This window comes from Nuphar pumila, chromosome 2 (genome assembly GCF_984573655.1).
Source record: "Nuphar pumila chromosome 2, dmNupPumi1.hap1.1, whole genome shotgun sequence".
In the NCBI taxonomy this organism is placed as follows: Eukaryota; Viridiplantae; Streptophyta; class Magnoliopsida; order Nymphaeales; family Nymphaeaceae; genus Nuphar; species Nuphar pumila.
The window spans coordinates 4,385,627-4,409,265 of NC_143250.1; the positions used below are offsets into that span (position 1 = coordinate 4,385,627).

The window sequence follows — 23,639 nt, forward strand, 5'->3', positions numbered from 1 at the left end:
ATATGGCAAGATTTCAACGACTTTTCATCTTGCCTATTTTGGATGATTCTACCTTGAGGATGTTTGACAACATTATTTCTTAATGTTGTTATTCTCAAATCTTATTGATTATCCTTATCTTCACGTCTGCACTTATCTTTTTATCTTTCAACGGCCTCCCGCAAGTTCAACGGGGCTGAAGTCACGTTGAGTTTGTCACATAACAGCTTGAACCGATCAACAAAAAGCGGCTTGGTAAAAATATCAACCACTTATCTTTGGTCGCGATATATTTCACTTGAAGTTGACCTCTTGATATTCTTTCACGAACAAAATGTATATTGATTTCAATATGCTTACTCCTGTTATGAAACATTGGATGAGCTGCAAGGTACGGAGCTCCAATATTATCACACAATAAAGTAGGTGGAACCTTGAAATGAATTCTGAGTTCTTGAAGCATATTTTGTATCTACATTATTTCATTTGTGGCATTGGCAAGAGCACGATATTCAGACTCGGTGCTTGGTTTGGCAACAGTGGCTTGCTTTTTGGAGCTCAATAAAACTAAGTTCTAACCAATAAGAATAGAGTATCCTCCCGTAGATTTTTTGTCATCTGGACATCCTACCCAGTCGGAATATGAGAAAGTAGAGATATTCAAATCTTTTGATGTTGAGAGAACTATTCCATAGTCAAGAGTTCCTTTCAAGTATCAAAGAATATGCTTTGATGCATTCCAATGGGTGTTTGTGGGGGCATGCATGTATTGACAAACTCTATTAACAACCAATGAAATATCAAGATGAGTCGTGGTGGTATATTGAAGAGCTCCTACAACGCTTTTGTATAGAGATGGATCCTTGAATGATGATCTTGTTTCTGCCGTAAGAGAAGGAGAAGTGGCCATGGGAGTTGAAACAAGTTTAGATCCCTACAAAGATACACAAGGGATAAGATTTAAAATGTACATCTATTGAGACAAAACCAATGTATCCTTTGATCGAGAAGTTTTAATACCCAAGAAATAGTGAATCAACCCTAGGTCTTTTAGAGCAAATTTTGTTCCTAGTTTTGAAATGTGATAATTATATTATCAACATATACCAGATGAACACAATTACCCCAATTGACTTGTAGATAAACAATGATGTGTCGATTTTGGCTCCAAATCCCAAAGAAAACATATATGAACTGTCTTAAGAACTAAGCTCGTGGAGCTTGTTTTAAACCATAGAGAGCTCTCTGTAATTTGCAAACATAATTAAGATGATTTGGATTTTGAAAACCTTGAGGTTGACCCATATACATATCTTCTAAGAGAAAACCACGAAGAAAAGCATTTTAGACATCTAGGTTTTTAATGACCCAACTGTTACTGATAGCCATGGTCAGCATGATACGAATGGTTGGACTAAATGTCTCAAAATAGTCCAGGCCTTCGAACTGGTTGTGCCCCTTTATCACAAGATGAGCTTTATACCTTTCCAAACTTTCATCTGCCATGCGCTTGATTTTGTATATCCATTTGCATATGACAATATGCTTGACAACTTCTAGAAGAACAAGAGTCCAAATATTGTTTTTCATTAATATTCCAACTCCATTGCCTCATGCCACTTAGGATTTTGATGGGCTTCTTTATAGGTGATGGGTTCGTGATCAAGAAGTAAAACTCAAATGAGAGCTTCAAGAATAGGGTGTTGAGTGACTTGATATGCCTTAGGTTTTAGAGTTTCATCTTGGAACCTTGTTTTCATGGGATGAGATCTAATTGGAGGAATGAGTTCAGATCTTGAAGTATTTGATGGAGAAGGTAACTCGGCTATAGGAAATTCAGCTATAGGTAATTTAGCTACATGTGAGACTTCAGGTGAATGGGGATCACTATTATGGATTTGAGATTGATCATTAGATTTTGGTTGAGGTCTAGTGGGAGATTGCAAAGCTAAAATTTGGAGATGAATTTGATGTGTTGGAAAAATTTGAGACAAAAGGAGTTGAAATCAACATAGGTAAGTGAACAATCTCAGAGTTTGTAGGCTTGTGAGATGAAGGTAAGTGGCCTTTAAACGGAAAGCATGATTCATAAAAAATAACATGATGTGAGGTGTAAATTCTGCCATTTTTTAAATCTATAAATAGTATCCATGATGTCGTGGAGCATATTCGAGAAACACGCATTTGGATGACTTGTACTCAAGCTTATATTTTCTATAAGGTCTCAATAAGGGATAACAAGTGTTGCTAAGCACTTTAAAAAATTGATAATTTAGTTTTGATTTGTGAAAAATCTCAATAAGCATTTTGAAATCCAAATTTTTTTATGGAGTACATTTTATCAAGAACACAATTGTGGAGAAGGCATATGACTAGAATTTAGGTTGTACCTCTGCTTGCGCCATCATGGTCAAGCCTGCATCGATAACATGTTGATGTTTATGTTTTGTTGACCCATTTTGATTATGATTATGCAAACAAGAGACTCGGTGTCTGATCTCACATTCAAAAAAGGAACTTGGCTAGGCTTTGAAATTCTCCTCCCTAGTCGGAGTGGAGATATTTGATTTTGAAACCCGTAACATTTTCAACATGGGTTTTAAATGCTCGAAAAGCATGCATAACATCAAATTTGTTTTTCAGGAAATAGATCCACACATATTTAGAGAATGCATCAATAAAAATAACATAGTACCTAAAACCGTCTGCACTCAAAATAGGAGAGTGTCTCCAAACGTCAGAATAGATTTTTTCAAGTGGGTGAAGCACATAACTAGATTTTTTTTGAAATGGAAGATTATGACTCTTCCCTTCTTGGCATGCTTCACACACATTATTCAAATAAACTTTATCATATGAAATGTCAAAAGAATAAAAAACATGCTAAACTATTTTTGTAGCAGGATGACCTAATTGATGATGCCATATGTCAAGATTGACCCACTCTCCACTTAGAGCCTCTTTATTCTCATGTTCGTTGCTTGTTCAATTGATAATACCCATCATTGCTTGAGCCTTGCAGCATAATCTTCCCTGTATGATGATCCTTTACATACCAAAAATCACAATGAAACTAAAAAAATATGTCATTATCTTGAGCTAGTGTTTGTACTGATAATAAAGTTCTAGTCATTTTAGGTACATGTAAAACATCTTTCATAACTAACTGAATAGAAAGATTAAGAGAGCCCATGTGATTGATGTTCAAACATGTTCCATCACTGATTTTGATGCCATCATCACCTGAGTATTCTGAATGCATGGACAAATTGTTGATGTTAATAGTACTATAGTGTGTAGCACCAAAGTTTGGGTACTAGTTGTCATCAAGAAACTGTTGCACCTAACCATACTCTTATGCCTGACCATTTCCTGGAGTAGCTATATATGCCTGTGGTGGACCAGATTTTCCTTGAAGAAGGTTAGTATATTGATAACATGTTTTGGCAAAATGGCATGTTTTTTCACAAATCTGGCATATGAGATGAGGACAATTATTATGATAGAAGTTCCCAACATTATTTGATCTACCATGACCACGAGACCTTCCTTGAAATCCACCATGATCACCTCTCCCACGGTTGTTGTAGTTTATGTTTTGGTTGCCAAAAATTGGTTTAGAAGCCATATTGGCAACATGGCTAATATTTTCAGTACCTCTTTCTTTATATTCATTGAATCGAGCTTCTTAAATCAATAACATCCCGTGAAGTTCATTCAATGAGACAAGATCAAATCTTGCCTCAATAAAGGATTTAGAAGTTAGATACTCATTTGGAAGACTTTTTAGAATCTACATAATCATATCATCTTCTCCAACAGGTTTTGATGCTATGGTCAATTGATGAGCGATGACCTTTAAATTTTAAAAATATTCATCAATAAATTTAGAGCCTTTCTTTATGTCTTGAAATTACGATTTCAATTGCATCACTCTAGATCTAGAGTGTGCAGCATATGATGACTTCAAGGCACTCCAAACTTCGAATGACGAAGTTAAGCCCACTATTTGGCTATGGATTTGTTTGATAAAAGATGACAATATCCAACTTAGCAAAGTTTGATCATGCCTAAGTCAATCAACATACTCATAATTGAGATCATTTGATCCTTTTTTGAACTTTGATGGAACAAGTCCGCTTCCATCAACAAATTCCATTAGATCAAGGGAGATCAGAATGGATGTGAACTAGGATTCCCAGATCAGATAATTCTCAACATTGAGTTTAATTGAAAGCAAATGATACAGAGAATTAGAAAGTTGAATAATAGATTGAGAACTGCTCATACCAGACAAGTAATTGTTGCTGGAGGATCCTGAAGTTAAAGACAAAAGCTATTGAACTTGACATTGATGTAAAACAAGATCGAGCTGAGAAGTGAGGAAAGAAGCATATCGTCGACTGTCTTCAACAAGGAGTATGACAAAGTCACAATAATCTCAGAGATCAGAGAATATTTGCTAGCTCTAATATTATATGAGAAAATTAGGATCAAACAAAGAACGAAGAAACACACAAGATTACGTGGTTCGGTTAAATGCAAAGTCCTACATCCACAAAGCCCACTCTCAAAGATTTGAAATCTTAAGAGGGAGGGTTGATTCTCATTCATCTATATAGACATACATTAAGGATATGGCAAGACTTCAATGACTTTTCAACTTGCCTATTTTCGAGGATTTTGTTACAAATAGACTGCTTGTCTTGGGGATACTTGATAACATTATTTCCAAATGTTGTTATTCTCTAATCTTCTTGATTATCCTTATCTTCACATCTGGACTTATCTTTTTGTCTTTTAACAAGTATACTTCTGACACTTTGTAGTACTTGTATTATGAAAAAGATTGAATAATTGATTTTTATGTGGCTCTTGAGTTGATTTAAACATGTATATTTACCCGATTGGGCGAGTTCCAATTTGAATTCGACTAAACCCAAACTCATTTCTTTTGAATCCAACCTAGATTTAGATACATATTATCTAGATCTGATAGTAAGAGTTGCATCCAGTTTATAACCAAGTCTAAACTCCAGCCCATTTAGATCCTTAATCCTGGAGCTAGATCTTGCATAAGATGGGTAGAAAACTATGTCACAAGAATACATGTAAGAGCCAACATGCAAGTAGAGTTTGATAAGTGAGGGAAAATGGGTAGGTGTCTGACACTTTTTGTGTCTACCACATGCCTACCACTAGTGGATAAGGGTTTTTAGGTTATTTTTCAAAAATTTGACCCTACAGATATGTTCTTTATGATTGATTTGCTAGGAAATTACACTTGGATAATGTTTTTTGAGAAAAAAAATGATTTTTTAAGCATTAAATATTTTTTAAAATTATAGACCATCAATTTTTTAATCTTATAAAAAACTAACTTGGTGTTAGAATTAGACGATCCAAAAGTCGATTCCCATAAAATCAAGCATGTAGATCACATTTGTATGGTCAAATTTTAGAAAAAAATAGAAACAATCCTTTCAAAGCTCGATAGACACACGGTAAGCACAAAAAGCATCAGACACCTACCCATTACTCGATAAGTGAGTGTCAAATTGTTTTAAAAAATATGATAGATTGATATTGATTTTTCATGTTTTAAATAATAAAAAATGATGTTTGATGTATATATATATATATATATATATATATATATAAATGTTTTTATTAAATAATACTAAAATATTTAAACTATAAAAATTAGTCTTCACAGGTGCTATTATAGCATGTCCAACGTGCGTCACTCATGATGCATGACATGTCACTGTGACATGTGCAAAATGAAATGTTTTTTTATTTTATTTATAACCCAAAGAAGACACACCTGACACAAGACCTGGTCACACTGGCTCAGTCTGCCATACTTACGGTTGTCATGCCAACAACGTAAAACTCTGAGTCTAGGACCCCTCCCTTAGAGCCAATGCTAGAAAATGGAATGTTTACATAGAAAATCTAAGTAACATTTGTTTAAGTCTCATAAAAATTAATTTTTCATCCAAATTGAGAGAATGATTCTCATGCATTCTATTCTTTCACTTCAAAACAAACATGAGAAAATGGAGTGTGGGAGAATGACTCTCATTTTTTCATCCAGTGGTCGGGGCGAACCATACGTCCAACCTTAACCTACCACATAGATCCCAATGAAGCCCAATGTGCAAAAAGTCATAGGCTGGTTCATATCCAAACAACTAAGATATGGTTATGAATAGTGCAGAATTGCAGATCTAGGGATCGCCTAAGTGATCCCTCAAGCCAACCACATGACAACATTTTGAGCTCACTCGAAATGTTGTCATGTGATTGACTTGTGTCACATAAGGGGTGTTTGAATCGTGGACGCGCATGCACAAGATGCATTGGGATGTCCATGCATGTTCGCGAACAGGACAAGTTGCATTGTCCTCTCTTGTCTATGTATCCCAAAAAAATGATTTTTTTGTTTTTTATTTTTGTTTGGTACTTTGGCTAGGCACGAGCTCTAAAAAGATAGGTGAAGCAAGAGATCTAGGTCCTAGGCTAGGTCGGCTAAGCTAGGTCAGGGTCGGTCAGGATTTCAACAGAGTGATAGTGTTAGAAGGAACAAAAACCCAATGCTGAAATAGGGGGTGGCTCCCTATTTATAATTTGTTAGGTGGATCCAAATACGTTTCTTACATATTTAGGATCCATCTAGATAGACAACTTCTAAATGGGTTGCCTTTGAACGAAAGGATGAGATTCGTCCAAGGTTTGTTGCTTTTGAGGGAAATTTTAGCTAAGTAAAGGGTGTTTAAGAATGAAAATGTTAACAAATGCGATTTTGGAAGGTTAAGAAGGAAAATCGCATCTCAAAGATGCTAAAAAAAGTGACTGATGACAAGTGGCAATGACAATAACTTTAGCCTTCATGACAAGTTAGTTATCGTTAGAGAAGAACTCAGACGATAATTATTGACATCTGACAACAACTATAGCCTTAATGACAAGTTGAGGTGTCATCATTCGAAACCTTTGATGATAATTCTTGACATCTGATGACAACTATAGCCTTAACGATAAATTGAGGTGTCATCATTAGAAACATCTGACAATAATTCTTGATCTTTGACGACAATTATAGCCTTAATGACAAGTTTATGTGTCATCATTGAAAACCTCTAACGATAACTCTTGATCTCTCATGACAACTATTCATTTTTTAGACCCTTGATGACATGTTAATTATCGTCAACATTTTTTCGGTGTAGCCGCTAATGACAATTCATCATTTTTGGAGTTGTCGTAAGCAAACTTGGGTAAAATAGCCCCGATAGGCTAACTTGTTTCAGCCATAACTTTCTATCTGTATATCATTTTTGGGTGATTTTGAATGAGTTGAAAAGCTAACATCATCAGCTTTAGTTAACCTTTTAAGTAAAAAAATCAAATTAGATAATTTTTGTGGTAAAAAATGCACTCAAAGTGGTCCCTACCTAAAAATTAGTTTTTTTTACTAAAGAAGTCACGTTGTTTTAGCTATAACTTTCTATTGACTTGATTTTTGGCTTATTTTAAAAATCGAGATCCTTTAGTTTTATTTTTCTTTTGGATAAAAACTTTAAAGATGTAGATTTAAAGGACAAAAATGAAGTTGAAGTTAGTAGAACTTTAAAATAGGCTGAAAAGACATGATTTTAGTATGGGACTCTAACATGAAATGACTTGGTCAAAATTTTTGTGTCTACACTGGGACAAGAAACTGTCCAAGGTACCTTGGATGTCATTTGTCATCAAAATGAATGGAACCCCAGAACCATCAAAAGATTTTTATTTTGGACGAATCTCAACCATCTATTTTTCAACTCTGACGTCGTTTATCCAAAAAGTGAACAACATCCAAAGTTTTTGTGGAACCCATACAAGTGGGGGCCATCCTTTTTGACAACTTTAGGGTGCCACTCATCTTGATGAAGGATGACATCCATGGTACCTTGACCTGATTTGCTCTCCCTAGACATAAAACCATGTCAAACACATATAAGGTTCAGATTGATCAGATAAACTTTCATGCCCAATAACTTTCTCTTCTAGTACTGTTTCATTCCTATGAGAGGAAAAATGTTTTTTGGTGGGAAAAGGGCATGAATTTTTTAAGACTTGATGCAGGAGCACAGCAGAAGACCCAAGTCCATAAGGATCTATTTGGATTCATTTTGATGTTTTTGAATATTTTTATCATTTGGATCATTTTTCATATTTAAGTTATTTTGTAATTGATATTGGATCCTTATGCCTGATTCATATCTTAATTAAGATAAATTTTATCTTTTTAAGAGGTTATAGAGTTTTGTAGTTTACTTGGGTTATATAAAAGGCTGAGAGCTCTGTTTAGAGTTTGAAGATAGATAAATTTTATTAATTCTTGTTTTTTAATTTTCAGTTATTTTCCAGCAAATTTTTTGAATTTCTCATATTTTCTTGCTTTTTTAGATTTTTCAGTAAGAGTAGCCTAGCATAGATTTTTTTCCTAAGTTGATTCCCTTCGATTTACATCAGTTGGTACCAAAGTTGAAGTCCTGACCATGTTTTTGATATTAGGAAACAAAAATAAAGAAAGCAGCAAAGAGATCGTGGTCGAAAGCCAAGATACACTTAAAAAATGACATCATTGCAGACGATATTTTTTTGACTCAACGACAAAGTCTTGTTGATCGCTTAGAGGGTGCATAAGTTGCAAGAGGGTCAACATGCAATGATTTGCTGAGTTGAAGTGATAGAATGATGTCTAAAAAAATGACCCATCAAAGACAACTCATACAAATACAATAAAATTATGTTGTGTTGAAATAAATGCTTATCGAAGACAAGCAACTCTCAAATCAGCCAAGGAAGTGAATACATTCATGTGAAACTCGACCAACAATGGGACGTTCTCTGACGGTAGCACCTGAAGAGGGCATCTTCTGCCTCTCCCTCTTCTCTTTTCCTTCAATCACTGGCGTGACAACAATCTCCCACCAACAGGATTCTGTGTGGCTGGTTCATACTAGATAACCCTTGCCATTGGGAACCTGCCCCACTGATAGAAGGCGTGCCGTCGATGGTCCTCCCTCTGTCGAGAACAAACAGAGAGAGCATTTTGCACCCCTCTCCCTCCATTCTCTTATCATTTTTGGTGAAACAATGTCATACCACCGGTCAGCCTGCGTCCAATAGCCTCACATCGAACGAGACTAGTCCAAGGGTGCCCACCTAGTCGATGATAGTGGCCGGAGATAGGCCTCTATCCACCATCCTACCTGTAAGGGTGACATAAGGGCATATGGTGGGGACCCCCATCGACGGCCAACCATCACTCGGTGGGTTTTCGTCGGATGGGGCAGGCCGACGGGGGCAACCCCCACTGGCAGTGAACCCTGCTCTGGCATCTCCAACTTCCCTAGTTTTCCCATGTCCCTCATTGCCTCCCTCTCTCCTTGCCACTCACGGCAGACTACCAGCTGATGTATCTAGCTAGTCTGACCCCGCATGCCTCATGGTCGGCAATCCTTTGTTTGAGAAGTGTAGAAAAACTAGATATGTTCTTCCCAACATTCATGTCTCTACTTATAAAGAAATCAAATTGATCATATACATCCCATACATGAATACTCCAATCTAAGGTATGCATAACTACATGGCCCATGCAGATGTTGATCCATGATAATATTTGGGATTCAAAAAAAGGTTTGGATATGTTTTAGAGAAATTGGGTATAGGGCACTTTTGGACATTGGTACTAATTATGATTTAAGGGGATTTACGATAGGATAGATCTAATGGGTTTTGGGTACAAGAATATTCATCTTGGGTATTGTGTATAGTAAGAGAAAGCTTACTTTGGTTTGGACCTAATTGAGTTTGGTTATCAAGGATTTGAATTAAGATATAAGAAGGTTAAGTTTTGATTGGATCTAACAAGCTTTGGTAAAAGTTCAAATTGGATTTGTCTATGATTGTGTCAACAAACTCTAAAATGGCTTTTAGGGGATCCAATAAAAATGGATTTAGATTTATTAGGATACTCTGAATCCAATTTTTCTTTAATTAGATATGGGTCTTTAGAGAAGCCATGTGTAGGTTCTAACAAAAGAACATACCTGATTTGCATCAAGCTTTGCAGCCTGCATCTCCTCTTATGTTTGAACTTGTTCCATACTTTAGTTCTCATGATCTTTCTACAACTCATTCCACAACACCTGGGATAAACCTCGAAGTTGTGTTGCTACCAACGACTTTGAAACATAACGATACTTGAAAAAGAATCACACTGCATAGGACCAATCAAAGAATATACTCACATCCAATGAACTATGAAACTCTACCTTGGACTCATAGGTGTTGGTTTGCTTGTGTTGGATTTTAGTTGGTTGGGATCTTGGGGCTTGTGGGTTATTCTGGGCTTGTGAAGATTCAACAAGAGAGCTGAGGTTATGCTATAGATAGGCTTAGGTGGGTCTTGTAAAGTAGAAATGGTTTGAGTTTGGTAATGTTACAGTCTAAATTCAAGAAGAAGGTGCATATTTGAAATCGATGATCCACACGCCTTTCCCTGCAGGTAGTGAGGGTAGTCCAGGCTTAAGTGGGACTCGACATTGGGCATTGGACCATGAGCATGCCGTAGGGTTTCATTTTATCAACCCAACATAGCTTGAAACCCTAAGCTCTTGTTATTTGGACAGGTTTGAGTGCACCCTGTTAGGTCAGATACTTAACCCGTTGACAACCATAGAAATAACAGTCTTTGTTCAACTCTGTATATGCTCGAGTATGGCTCGACATCAAAGTTGATCGCAAGTGAATTATTTGGTAGGCTGGTCGAGCACAGGTTAGGATGTCAATGGTTTGTGTTTTTGGTAGACATATATCCACTTAAGTCAGAGTTGACTTAGTTTTGTTTAGTAAGGATATAACATTTACAATTTATTTTTTTTATAGTCCAAGAGAACCAATCCCTCCTTCCTTCCCACATACTGTACATTTGTTGGCCTCCTATTGATAAAACCCTTCCAGCCCGTAAACTTGTGACGTCCTGTCAACTTAAGACAATTCACAAGTCACCCTTACCAAATGAGGTAGAAGCCCTCGTGGGTTATACATGTATTGTGATAAGTAAAAGCCCTATGGGAGCTCTATTCATCTAAGAGGGCTGACATGCAAATGTCACAAGTTCCAAATCCACCAGGGCAGATCTCTTAATGCAAAATTAGGTGTACTTTCAAGTGGACTAGATCAAGGGGTGGCAATTGGGTTGGGTTGGCGGGTCAGCATACCTCAACACGAACCCGACCCGTTTATTAAACGGGTCGGCTGTGGCAAACACGAACCCGGCCCATTTATTAAACGGGTAACCCGACACGACATGGTTAACCCGTTTAATAAACGGGTTGGTGGGTTAGCGGGCGGGTTGGCGGGTCGGGTTTGGGTAAACGAGTTGGCAGGCGGGTTGGGTACGAGTAAATGGCTAAAAGGGTTGACGGGCGGGTCGGGTAAACGGGTTGGCAGGTCGGATTCAGGTAAACGGATTGACCCACCCGCCTAACCCGTTTATTAAACGGGTCAGCCGGATTGGCATACCCTTAACACGAACCCAACTCGTTTAATAAATGGGTTAGGCGGTCCACCCATTTACGACACGAACCCGTTTAAGCCAAACCCGAACCCAGCTAAGAAGCAGGTTGGCGGGTCGTGTCAGATTTTGCCACCCCTAACTAGATGGGCTTGGGGTTGTCACAAAGATACATGCGATATATGACTCGAGTTTCACACACATTTGATTTTTTTTTCGAAAAATAAGATGTAGCGACACAGTTTGCTTGAATTTTTTAAATCAATAAAAGTTTTTGATATTTTAATATATAAAAACAATTTTTTAAAATATTATTACAAAAGTTTGAATATAACACTACAAATTTAAAATAACGTCTGTGCATGTTAGAAACGTGTCAACATGTCATAGCATATCCGACTTGTGTCACCCATTACATGCCCCAAAGTGACGGAAATAGACTTATGTTTTTACACTTATCCCTCCCTTCTAGGGGTGCCCATGAGCCTGGCTAGGAAGCTTAGGCTCAAAAAGCTTGGCTCGTTCAAAAAACCCGAGCTTGAATGCTTAATGTACAAACTCGGTTAGGCTTGGCTCGAACTGAGTTGGCTTGTTTTAGAAAAGTTTTCAAACAGGTCTGAAGGGTAGGATTCAAACCCGCTCATCAGGTACCACCTTTAGCATTTAAAAAAATAATAATTTTTTACATATGCTAAAATTCATCGGTATAGCATTAACCGAGCTTAATCGAGTTTCAAAGCTTGATCAAACTTGGCTAGTTTATGTTTAATGAGTCTAAGCTTTTGTTCAAGCTCGACTGGTTTACTTGAACGAGTTTTAGCGAAGCTTAATCTAGTTGGGCTCGAGCTAGCTGGGTTAGTTGTGTACCCTTACTCCCTTTCCCTTTCCCCTTCTACCATCTTTCAAATCCATAAACCAAACAGTGTATTGGCTTTCAAAATCCATTAGGCCAACGGAAAACTTCGATTCCACGGAATCAGATTCCGAAATCCAGAAGCCAAACAGAAAACGAGAAAAGTGTTTCCCCGTTTACCCGCCCGCCTTTTTTAATCCCTCGTCGCGCTATCGTTCTCGCGCCACCGACTCGGAGGCCGCCGCCGAAATTCCTATCTCCGAAAACCTCCGAATCGAGGGGATCGAATGAAACCCTAACCATTGTTGATTCTTTCCGCGATAGCGTTTATCTTGTGCTGAGAGGTAAGCAAGCGAGCGAAATCCATGCATTCGATGGGTTCCTCATCGATCTCGATTTGTCGATGAGATTTTTTTACTTCGGAAACACTGAAAGGAAGAACATATTTTTTCTTTCTTTCTAGGGCAAACGGGAAGAGAGCGATCGGTTTATTCGTTGGCAATGGACGATGATCCACGGAGAGTCGATTCTTTCAGGAAGAGGCTCGGCTTGCAAAAGGAGGTAAAAATTTTCCTCTTAATTGGTGCATTTTGGAGGAAACTGTTTCTGAAGATTTCTCCGTCGAGTGATGATCGATCAAAAAATCAAAATATTCGTGAAACTGAATTGTCGTTTAGAGAGTTAAATTACGAAATGTTTTGCTCGAAAACATTGAATTTCTGAAGCTTTTTAGTAATCGGCTTGCAAAAGGGGGTAAGGTATTTCCTCTTAATTGATGCACTATTGGATTTCTCCCTTTTTTCTTTTAATGCTCTTGTGGAGGAATCTGTTTCTGATGTTTTTGCCATCGAGTGATGATTGATCGGAAACTCAGAGAATTCGTGGAATTGAATTGTCGTTTAGAGAGTTAATTTAGGAAGCCTTTTACTCGAAAACGTTGAATTTCTGAAGTAGTTTTTAATTAACCGAGTGCCGTGCTTCTGATGTTAGATAAGAACATTGTTCGTTCGCGTTTTGTTTTTTTTTTCCTTAGAAATTTCTGTTTCTTTTTTGTTTTTAGTGTTATTTATCTGGTTCATGGTTTGTCTTTTTTCTTTTCTTTTCATTGAGCCGACGTAAGTATACATGATGTAGACAGAACGATGAATGATTTATTTTTACTGTGAAATAACTTGATTTTGATAATATGGAAATCGACTTAGGATTGCTGTTGTATTTCATTCGGGGTTGGAAAATGAAGAAACTAAGCAGTGTCATAATAATCGAAGTTTTGTGAGACCCTTGACATCATGCCAACATGCATCAAGAATTGCCTTCATCTTCACTCGATATGTTGAAGTGTGTAACCATGAGGCTAGAATGCAGAAAATGTGGATCATAATTACAACTGTTTGCAAACTGCTCACAACATGCATAAAATACTAACTGTTGCACATCAGCAGTATACCCATGATGCACACAAGCACACACACAAGCACGAAGACATAGGCATGACCTTGTGCATGAGTATCTAGGCGAGTCATGCGCTAATGGTTCTCAGCCATGCTATATCGCACGAATACTCCATTTTGACTGTCGTTCTGTATCTTCTTGTATACGAGTTACATTGAAAATTTCATAAGAATGGCCGTATCCCCGTATCTTCAGCTGTGTCCATGTGACATAGCAGCCATGGCAATGCTGGAAACTAGTAGGATGGGCATTGTCTTCAGGGGTGACACTCCCTCTGCTGATACCCAGCCTTGTTGTGGCCACAAACTGATGGCAGCTTGCATTTTTGCATGGATTCCCTTGGTATCAACACATCGATCAATATAGACCCTGTTTGACAAAGCAAAACCCCTTCCTCTGAACAGCATATTGGCCAATACAGTGCTGGGTGGTACCAGAAAATGCTAGTGCCTCGTCTCTGTGACACAATCAACTGTACAAGTCGGTATACCTTTTGACACAAACAAACTCGTGTACACATACACATGTTTGTGTATTGCATGCATTATTTATGCATATGCTTTAGGGATGATTGTGTTTAGTTGATTCATCTTTTGAAGAGCAATGATGCTAGGTCTTCAAGTGGCTGGAGGACTTCTCAAATAAATTGCAAAAGAGAGCTGATGAGGTTACTGCAGAAGTCCATGGGCTGCTGGAGCAGACAACAAATGTGGAAGCAGATTTGAAGAACACTTTCAATTATTTTCGCAGTCTCTCGAGTGTCCAGTTTGTTGAAAATGTAAGTATTAAATTCATGGTTGGAACATGACTTGTGATTTCTCATTTAATCATCTCTCTGTTATGTGGTTTTGAACCAAAAGATTGGTACTTCAGTGACTCAATTTTCAGATTCCAGAACTACAAGATTTGTTTGAAAAGCGAATTGATATGAGTGCCACAAATAGTTGTATTTATATACCACTCTTGCTTCATGCTGTGGTTCTGTTTCCTGACCATTTTGTTTTGTTTCTACTGAAAAGTATTGAAAGGACTCAAATTGATTGCTCAATATTCCATGTGGTGCACATAGTGCTTACATATTTCCTTATGGTGAGCCTTCATTTCTTTTGAATGCAGAAAGTATATGATGGTGAGGACATACCAGGTCCATCGAGGGAAGAACCTTCAAATTCTGTCTATAAGGGACTTCCTGCTCAGAGCTATGAATTAGACATATTACCAAGATACAAGGAGGCCTTGTCAATGGGCTTGGCTTCCTATAAGGAACACTTGCAAAGAGAAAGTGAAAACTCATCAACAAGCTCTGTTTTCAGAGTAAGTCTCGTAGTCTCCATATGACATGATTTCACAGCTTGCAAAGGCTCCTTTTGATGGCATTTGGTTTTTTAAGAAACTTTTAACTCTTTGACCAATTATATCACTCCTAGGTGTGTTTATTTCAACATATCAACATTTGAACTCTAGGCAATTTGGTTGTTTTGTCTAAAAGAAGGGGAAGGATCCCTTCAGTGTATTTTAAAATGTGTTAGGTTGATTACTTCTATATACTTGCATAAATTATGTTTACTTTTACAGGGCGGGTCAACATATACTCAACTCCCTCATATATTTGGCTCAGAGGAGTATGTACATGATAACAGTTGTGGCTTAGCAGGTTGTGTTGCTTTAAATTGTGTAATGGTGATAAACATAATCACATATAGATCCTTCATATTTCACAAGGCAGTTAGATGACTTCTTCAGTCTGTTGGCTTATTTGTATCCAGATGATTTGGTAATGGAGGTTGAAAAGCTTGATTTCAATCAGAGTCTAAAATTTAAGTCTGTGGGATCAGGCGCAAGGGATTCTACTTCCAGAGTTATGTTTAATGATGATTTATTTTTCAGTGAACAACATGCGGCTGAGAAGGCAAGTAAAGATGTCGTCAGCCACACTTTTACCTCTGTCAACTACTATTTTCCCCACTCCTTGTCTTGGTGTCCACTGTAATTGAACAGTTTTCTGTTGTATTTCTGGAGCTCAGTAGTTTTCTTTTCTTCTGATTTAAGCTTTTGGTCAATTATTCATATTCCATTTTGAGTTTTTCTTGACTAGTTTTATGCCCCCTATTCTTAATTTTTCACTCATCAACAGGAAGAATCCGGGCCCATAGTTTCTGCTGCATTAGATTTCAAAGCAATGCTTGAGGCTGCACTTCTCAGCCCTTACAAATTCTGTATGCAGCATCTCTCTCTCTCTCTCTCCTGCCCATCCAAAATGAAAAATGCTAAAGAAAACCTTGATTGTATGTTCTTAAGTTCTGGATTTTTGTGACTACAACTTGCTTATATTACCTAGTAACAACATTGGTGGTGATAGAAGTAACAGAGCTATGAAGTCTATATTAAACTTGTAGATGGATGTGCATTTCACCGATGGAAGCTTTTATGTGATTCAAAAGCAAATTTTATTTTGCAAATAAAAATTGTTTTGCTATTTAAACTAATCAAGTATTGTACCTTGCTAAAAACATCTAAATGACTACATTATTGCTTGATTGTTGGTTTACTTTTTTCTTGATCCTTTTCTTTTAGCTTTTAATTATCTGCCATTTATTGTGATTATAATTGGTTATTATGATAATTTAGCATTTGCTCAAACATATTTTGATCAGAGCTCCAGTGACAGTTTGTCATAACTATAGTGGTCTTAAGATAGCGAATTTTGTGTCTGGTAAGTTTCCCACCTGCATGAAAGGTGTAACATTCTAGGTGCCACCTCTGAGAGAAGCTTGGTGGAATAGACATGTTTCTGAAGATGCAAACTACCTGCATGTGGACAGAAAGACCTTATGAAGTGTTACCATTCTCTAGAATTGGCTCTGAGCCTTTCCTGTGCAACTTATATGGAAGGTGGAAAAGGCCTTTTTTTCGGGGTGCACAAGCCATCAGTAAGACACTAGCCTGGAAAAGTTTTCTAACAATGTGCCGGAACCTACAGACCAAGAGATAGTCCTAGGCAGACAGTTTCTATGGGGCATAAGCCTCTCAAAAGGTAATGGAGGTCTCTAAAGTTTTCCTTCTCCTGATGGAGAATGGACAAAAATTTACTTCAAACTATTGAAGCTATTTGAGTGTGAAATTTATTTGGTGGTGAATGAGACAGATGTTCAAAAGTCTAATTTTAGGAGGCCAAATTGTTGGGCTACTTACCTCTTTTTTGCTCCCATCATCCAACAACATCACAGTGATTAGAAGCCTATCCTTAAATAGTCTGGAAAATGTGTAACTGAAATGAATGGACCTAATGTCATACAACATTTTTTTTTCTTTCATCCAAAAATTTGGGTCAAATTGTAGGTAAATATGTTAATGTCAACTTTATATATGTAAAGAATTTTAGATATGTGATTAACATAGCATAGTGATTCCACTTTTACCCAATCCAATATTATTTTCTATGTAGCATTTGTTATGCAGACTTGGTAATTAGGGTTGGAGATCTTTGTCCTGTCAAAAATGCTAGGTGATGTTCATTTGAAATGGCCTTAAGTTATTTAATTTCAAGGGTAATTTTTGTTCATATCTTTCACTTGTTAAGGTAGTTATGTGTATTTCTGATTGATATTTGCTACCTTGATGTCAAGCAGCTGATGAGGATTATGCATCTCAGTCTGTTGTTGATGAAGGTTATAGTGACAGTGTTACACATGCACATCTGCACCAGGTTTGTTATTTCTCTAATTTTGTATGAAAGATTATGATGGTACAATATACAAGAAATCATTTTAGTATTATTTACCGAGGCATGTTTAGATGTTTAACTGAAGCTCTAGTGGCAGGTGATAGATTGCATTTCATCTTTTAAATGATGTATGTAGAAGCTTTGATGGCATGTAATATATTGCACTAGATCTTTTCAATAATGTACACGGATTCATTTCTGCAGTTGATTGTGTTGCATCTTTAAAAGTTGTCTAGCTTTATTTTTTTCTCCTTTCTTCTGTCCATGCACATTTTCATTGTTGAGTAAATGCAATGTTTCTCCCATTTTCTAATTGCAATGCTATTATGTTGTTGTTGCTAACATCATCGAGACATCATCAAATTGTAGCACAAGACTGCTGGTTCAATAGAAAATTGTGTTTATGAAATATCCCTGGTATAATTAGAACTATGAAAACCTTACCGGAAATAGTAAAGTTAAAACATTTAAAGAACATCTTTAATATATCATCACAATTTTTTATCCATGAAGTTCCTAACTTTTCTAGTGTAGGTCTCTGTCACAAAGATTCGTGTACACAAGACATGAGTTCAACTCGCAAGTTAATTTTTTTTCCAGAAAATAGGACACATGGACACAAAAAAAATTTAATTTTTTAATCAATAAAAACTATTTTGATATTTTAATAGTAAAAAATGCATTTTTATTAAAAATCAAAAGTATAAATATTATTAAAAATATTAAAATAATGTCATACATGTTGGTGTCCGTGTCGGTGTGTCCGAGCGTGTCACGAGGGGCACACACCCAAAATGGCGTGTCCCTGTGCCATAGGTGTAGGTTTTGTTTGCTTTCTTAGTGTTTGTAGAATGTTGGACTTGATTATACCTTTGAGAATTTTCTTGAATGCCTATGAACTATTTATCATAGGTTTGATTTTCAGATTTATGCCCAACTTTCTGCTTTCGTCGATCACAATCTTCTACAGTCCTGCAATGAAAGTCACTAAATGGCTGTACTGGTATTTATTTTATATTCTTGAGAGTTGGAAAATTTTCAAATATAGATGGACAATTTGAATGTGGTGAAGCCAGTGTTGTGAAAAGCGTTGAGGCGTAGCGAGGCGCTCCACCAAAATCTGAGGCGAGGCGTAAGCCTCAATTTTTTTTAACTTAAAAAAACTATAAAAATGATCTAAAATTATAAATAAATAAGAAATGCTTTATTGATGAAACAACAACCAATGAAAAATAAAAAATTTCAAATAAATACGGAAAAAATATGAGATTTTTGCTAGATTTATTTTGAATCTTTTAAAATTGTACAGTATAGAAAAAAATCTCTAATGTTTAAGTAACTAGATGCAAAGGGGTTAAATTCATCTCTGTTGTAGGCATTACATAATCCAACCTAGTAAGATCTTACTTTAAATTCAAATTCAGAGTCAGATGGGAAAATATAATACGGAGCCCACATTGACTGGTAATCAGATACATTCTATATGTAATTAGTTCATTATCCTATGGGTTTAAATTCCGATTTGGTTCAGATTCAGATGTAAGACTGCATATTGAACTCAAATCTGATTATTTACTACCTGCTAGCTCTACTGAATCCTGCTAATTGGATATGGATTTGTTAGATATCCAACCTAAATCCGAACCAGAACTAAGTTTGAAACCTGATCATTCCAATGCCCTCAAGGCCACACTAAATCTATTGTAAAGAAGTGTAAAATCTCTTATTGCTTAGGCGTTTCATGCGCAACCAAAATCAATACAAGAGTGCAAATGGATCGGATTTGAATTTTTTTCCCAAATAGAAACCTTAATTAAAATAAAGTCAAATTTGTATATCTTGATACTTTTTTCAGATTCATGATCTCAGGCCATTCCCTTTTTTCTCAGTTAGAAATTTTGGATTTCTAACGGTTTTGAGATCTCAGAGATCCCCCAGTTGAATGAAGGTCAGATCTGGGGTGGTCCGCATGCCTAGATCGGATCTTGAATCACAAGCCATGCACACACCCTAAGTGTGTTTGTTCTTGTGTATTTCATCTTCCCATCTCCCCTTTTTTCCTTTATCAGAACATTTTGAAGAGTTTGAGCATGCAGGGCAGTGAAACAAGCCGAGCCACTCAAACTCATAAAAGAGGCTTAATAAGCTGAATGTGAACAATGGCTACTTGGCTCAGCTTGACTCGTATATGCTCGTTACAAATTTTAACGCTAAAGGAGATTAGAACTCAACCGAACTGCAGACTGAAATTTCGCACAAAAAAATAACATAAAAGAAAAATATATACAAATATATAAAACATGTACCTCTTCTTCTTCTTCTTCCGAAACCCAAGCTCGGGTTAGGTTGACAGACGAGAAGAAGAGAGGTGGGAGAGACCGAGACGAGAAATGAGAGACGAGTGAGGGACTGTGAGAGAGAGATGAGTGAGAGACTACGAGAGTCGAGTGAGGGACTGCGAGAGAGAGATGAGCGAGAGACGAGAGAGAGACTGCGAGATGTGAGAGAGAGACTGCGAGACGAAATGAAAAATTAGGGCTTAGGGTCGGGGGGAGGCTGATTTAATAACATCTAAGTTTTGGTCAAATGGGGGCTTTGACCCCCATTTGACCAACAAATTGAGGCGCATACGCCTCTCATTGAAGCGCATTTCGCCCCGAGGCATGCGCCTCAAGGCGTATGAGGTGCACGCCTTGAACCTTTTGCGCTTTATATGTGCGCCTCAAGGCATAAAGCCCCTCGCCTTGAGGCGAGGCATGCTTTTTGCGCCTTGAGGCGCGTTTTAAATAACACTAGGTGAAGCATTAGAAAGTAGTGGAATGCTGAAGCTCAAACTGTTTCTGGAAAGAGAGAAAGCTTTTACTTTTATCCCTCCACAAAAAAGCCCAAACTGGTGCTAGTTCATTTGATACTTGCATATAATTCCGTTGATTAGGCCTACTACTTTTGATGATTCTTTCTCTTATGCAGTTTGGTACAGTTCTTGTTCTCTATGAAATGATTAGAGGTTGAAGAAATGTTATCAACCTTGCATACATTTTTCGTCATAGCTATTCAAAATTAGGCATTTCTTACCTTCCATACAACTTGATCCTTAATGGGGATATGTCTTTGGATTTCCCTGAACAATGGAATAGCATGTCATGACATGGTGTTAGTATCATAAGAGTATGATCATACTAGAGAGCAGAAGTAAACAATTATGTAAGATTTTGTAGACATAGGAGCATCCTGTCCAAGAGCAAATTTAAGAGAATTAGTACTTTGATTAATGTGACTCAACACAGGCAAGTGCATTTAACAAAATGAAACTAAAATAATATAAGATACAAAAAACAAGAGGAATAAACTACGAAAATTAGGGAGAGAAGAAAATATACAGATTTGGATGCTGTAAAATGTGTGTTTGTGTGTGCACGTGTATATCTTCATGTTTTGATTGGGGATTAGGGGAAGGAGATCGAGGAAGTAGTAGGAAGGAGCAGTACTATCATTATTCTGGTTGGCTATAATGTTGAGAAAGGTAGTTATATTTATGGCTGGTGGTTCTATGGTGCTGATTGCTTTATTTCTTGTGAGAATAGTAGCTTTTATTTTTTTGGAAATTTTTGAGTATATTATAGTAGCTGCAAAGCAGGACATGAGGCACTATTTTAGAACATTGTCATATTCCATGGATTATTCCTCTTACATGTTATGGAAAATCATTCTTTATTGCTGTTGAGTTACAATATGGCTCTTTTACTTATGTCCTCAAAAGTGGTTGAACTTTTTGAATGCAATCTCTAGTTGCAGATCATAGCTTATGAGTATATTACTTGTAGCATTGACAAGATGCTGTTATTTCTATAGGATGGGGAAAAAGCTGTTGCATCAAGCATGACTGCTACTGCTGATAACAAATATTTTGGTATCATTGAGGAAAAGGACATGTCTGTAACAGGGGAAGGTGTTTCTCTCCTTCGAGATCCAAACATTCATTCTACCATTCCTTTTGCTACATTAATCTCTGGAGGATTATTTGATTCTGAAGAAATGACACCATCCTCAAGTCAAGAACAGTCTATCAATGGTTATTCCTCCATTGCTCAAGTAAATACGGAAGCCCTTAATAAATTTCAAGCTGAAGAATCTGAATGCACTGAAGTGGAAGAAAGATCAGTGGTGCATTTTCTGGAAAAAAAGGCTGTAGAGACTGTCTTGCCAGAAAACCCTGATGGACATGAAGTTGAAGGTTCTCAAGAGCTTGTTCATTGAAAGGCTGTGTAGGACAATCCTGATGCTGAAACTGACAATCACAAGAAAGAATCTGATGGGAATTTATCTTCAGTTGATGCAATCACTGAAGTTGAAACTGGGCAAGAAGTTTGTGCATCTGATTGATTGGTCACTCAAATCCCTAGAAAGAGAAACAACTATAGCTAAGTATTTTCTAATGAATCAGATAGATCAGCAGGCACTTCCTCCATTTCTAACTGAAATTCAAGGGAGCTTCCATCTTAATTCAGTCCAGCAGTTCTTTTGGTATACCGCACAGTTGAATGCTCTATTTGCTTTGAAAGGGGAATTTTGATGATGGTAATGATTGTGCTGATCCTTCTAGAGTATTTCCTGCTCTTAGAGCAAATCATGCATGTACTCAAAGGCAAAATCTTGATGAAATTGCAGTTCTTGGTGGCTCCAGGCTCATAAAATTAGTCCTTGAGTTTTGCTCGCCGTATGTCATGGGATCAGTTTGCGAGTGACAAGTTGACAAAATTTTCTGGTTTATCATAGTAGTGCATGCGTACCATCCTCAGCTGCAATAAAGAATTCTGATAGTTCATACATCATCTTCTGTTCAGCATATGGACAAGACATTCTTGTCTGGTGATTCACCTGTGCAGTTAAAAAATTGGGACACATGATTCATGCAACCTAGTTAGGATTCCATGTATCCAACAGGTGTACAAGTATCATTAACCTATATTTTGATTATCTTCAACAGCTTTGAGTGCTGGCGATGGCCCCAGTATTTTTCAAGATATGGGAAGGAGACGTCTTGTTATTTGCTGAAGATGTATGTTATTAAAGATGCTATCATGAAACATGTGTGCACTTCTCAGACTGCAATAGCTTCTTGAAAATGGCAGAATCATGTGGTATCTGACTTGATTGCACTTCAGATATTCGTAGGCTGAACTGTGCATCAGTAGACTGCATTCCATTTCATCTAACAGCTCATCAAGCCCAACAATCTGAGAGACCGGTTCATCTAACAGCTAATCAAGAATCTGAGAGACTTAAGTACTAGTTTCTTGATGAGAAAAAGACTCGTTCTGCCTCTGCAAGTGGAAACATCAGTAATTGCATCACTGGTATACTGAAACATCCAGAAGACGTCAACGATCAGAGATATCTTTTACTGACAGAGATACACTTTTGCGATTGTATAGTTACCTTTAGTGCTGATTATTAATTTCTTTTTTTGGTTGGCATTGCCATTACCAAGTATTGTTTGGGTGCATGATGTTTAACTAGATGCCCCTCAAATTATAGACATGTTTGAGCTCACATCCTTCAAGTACTCTCCCATCTTTTGAACTTGTAATGTGTCACATCTACCCACCTTTGATCCTGATTTTTAGCTTTTGTGCATAGCTATGCATATGTTCTTGCTTAGGTTATCACCACTTTTTACTGATCTCTTATCTTTTTCATGGTTAACTGAATAACTGGTATATTTGTAGTTACCCTTCAAATATCTCACCATTGCTGCAATTTGTACTATGACATAACTGCACCTTGCTTCCCTCGGATCCAACTTTTAGCCTTTTGTATACTTTTCATTTTAATATTACTTTTATATTAGCCCTTATCCTTTTCATGGTTAACTGGTATTTGATAGTTTCATATTTGTGCCACAATCTATCGTGTCAAGAGCAAGCTTTCCTAAGCTTTGCTTTCAAGCTTTTTGATCTCATCTTACACTCATGTTGAGGATAGCTCATTCTGGCATTACTGCAAATAAAATCCATCAAATGTCATTTCATGTCGCTGTTATTTTTTTTTTTTAT

General features: G+C 37.0%; 1 protein-coding gene across 1 annotated transcript; it reads left to right on the forward strand.

Moving 5' to 3' along the window:
• Positions 1–12,638: 12,638 nt before the first annotated feature.
• On the forward strand, positions 12,639–23,353 carry LOC149844533 (uncharacterized). The gene is made up of 9 exons (XM_089997244.1): positions 12,639–12,751; positions 12,871–12,968; positions 14,473–14,637; positions 14,976–15,173; positions 15,435–15,513; positions 15,626–15,772; positions 15,998–16,075; positions 17,489–17,565; positions 21,436–23,353. Exons 2-9 carry the CDS (start codon positions 12,909–12,911, stop codon positions 21,838–21,840), a joined length of 1,209 nt encoding a protein of 402 aa, XP_089853370.1. The 5' UTR covers positions 12,639–12,751; positions 12,871–12,908; the 3' UTR covers positions 21,841–23,353.
• The last annotated feature ends 286 nt before the right edge of the window (positions 23,354–23,639 follow it).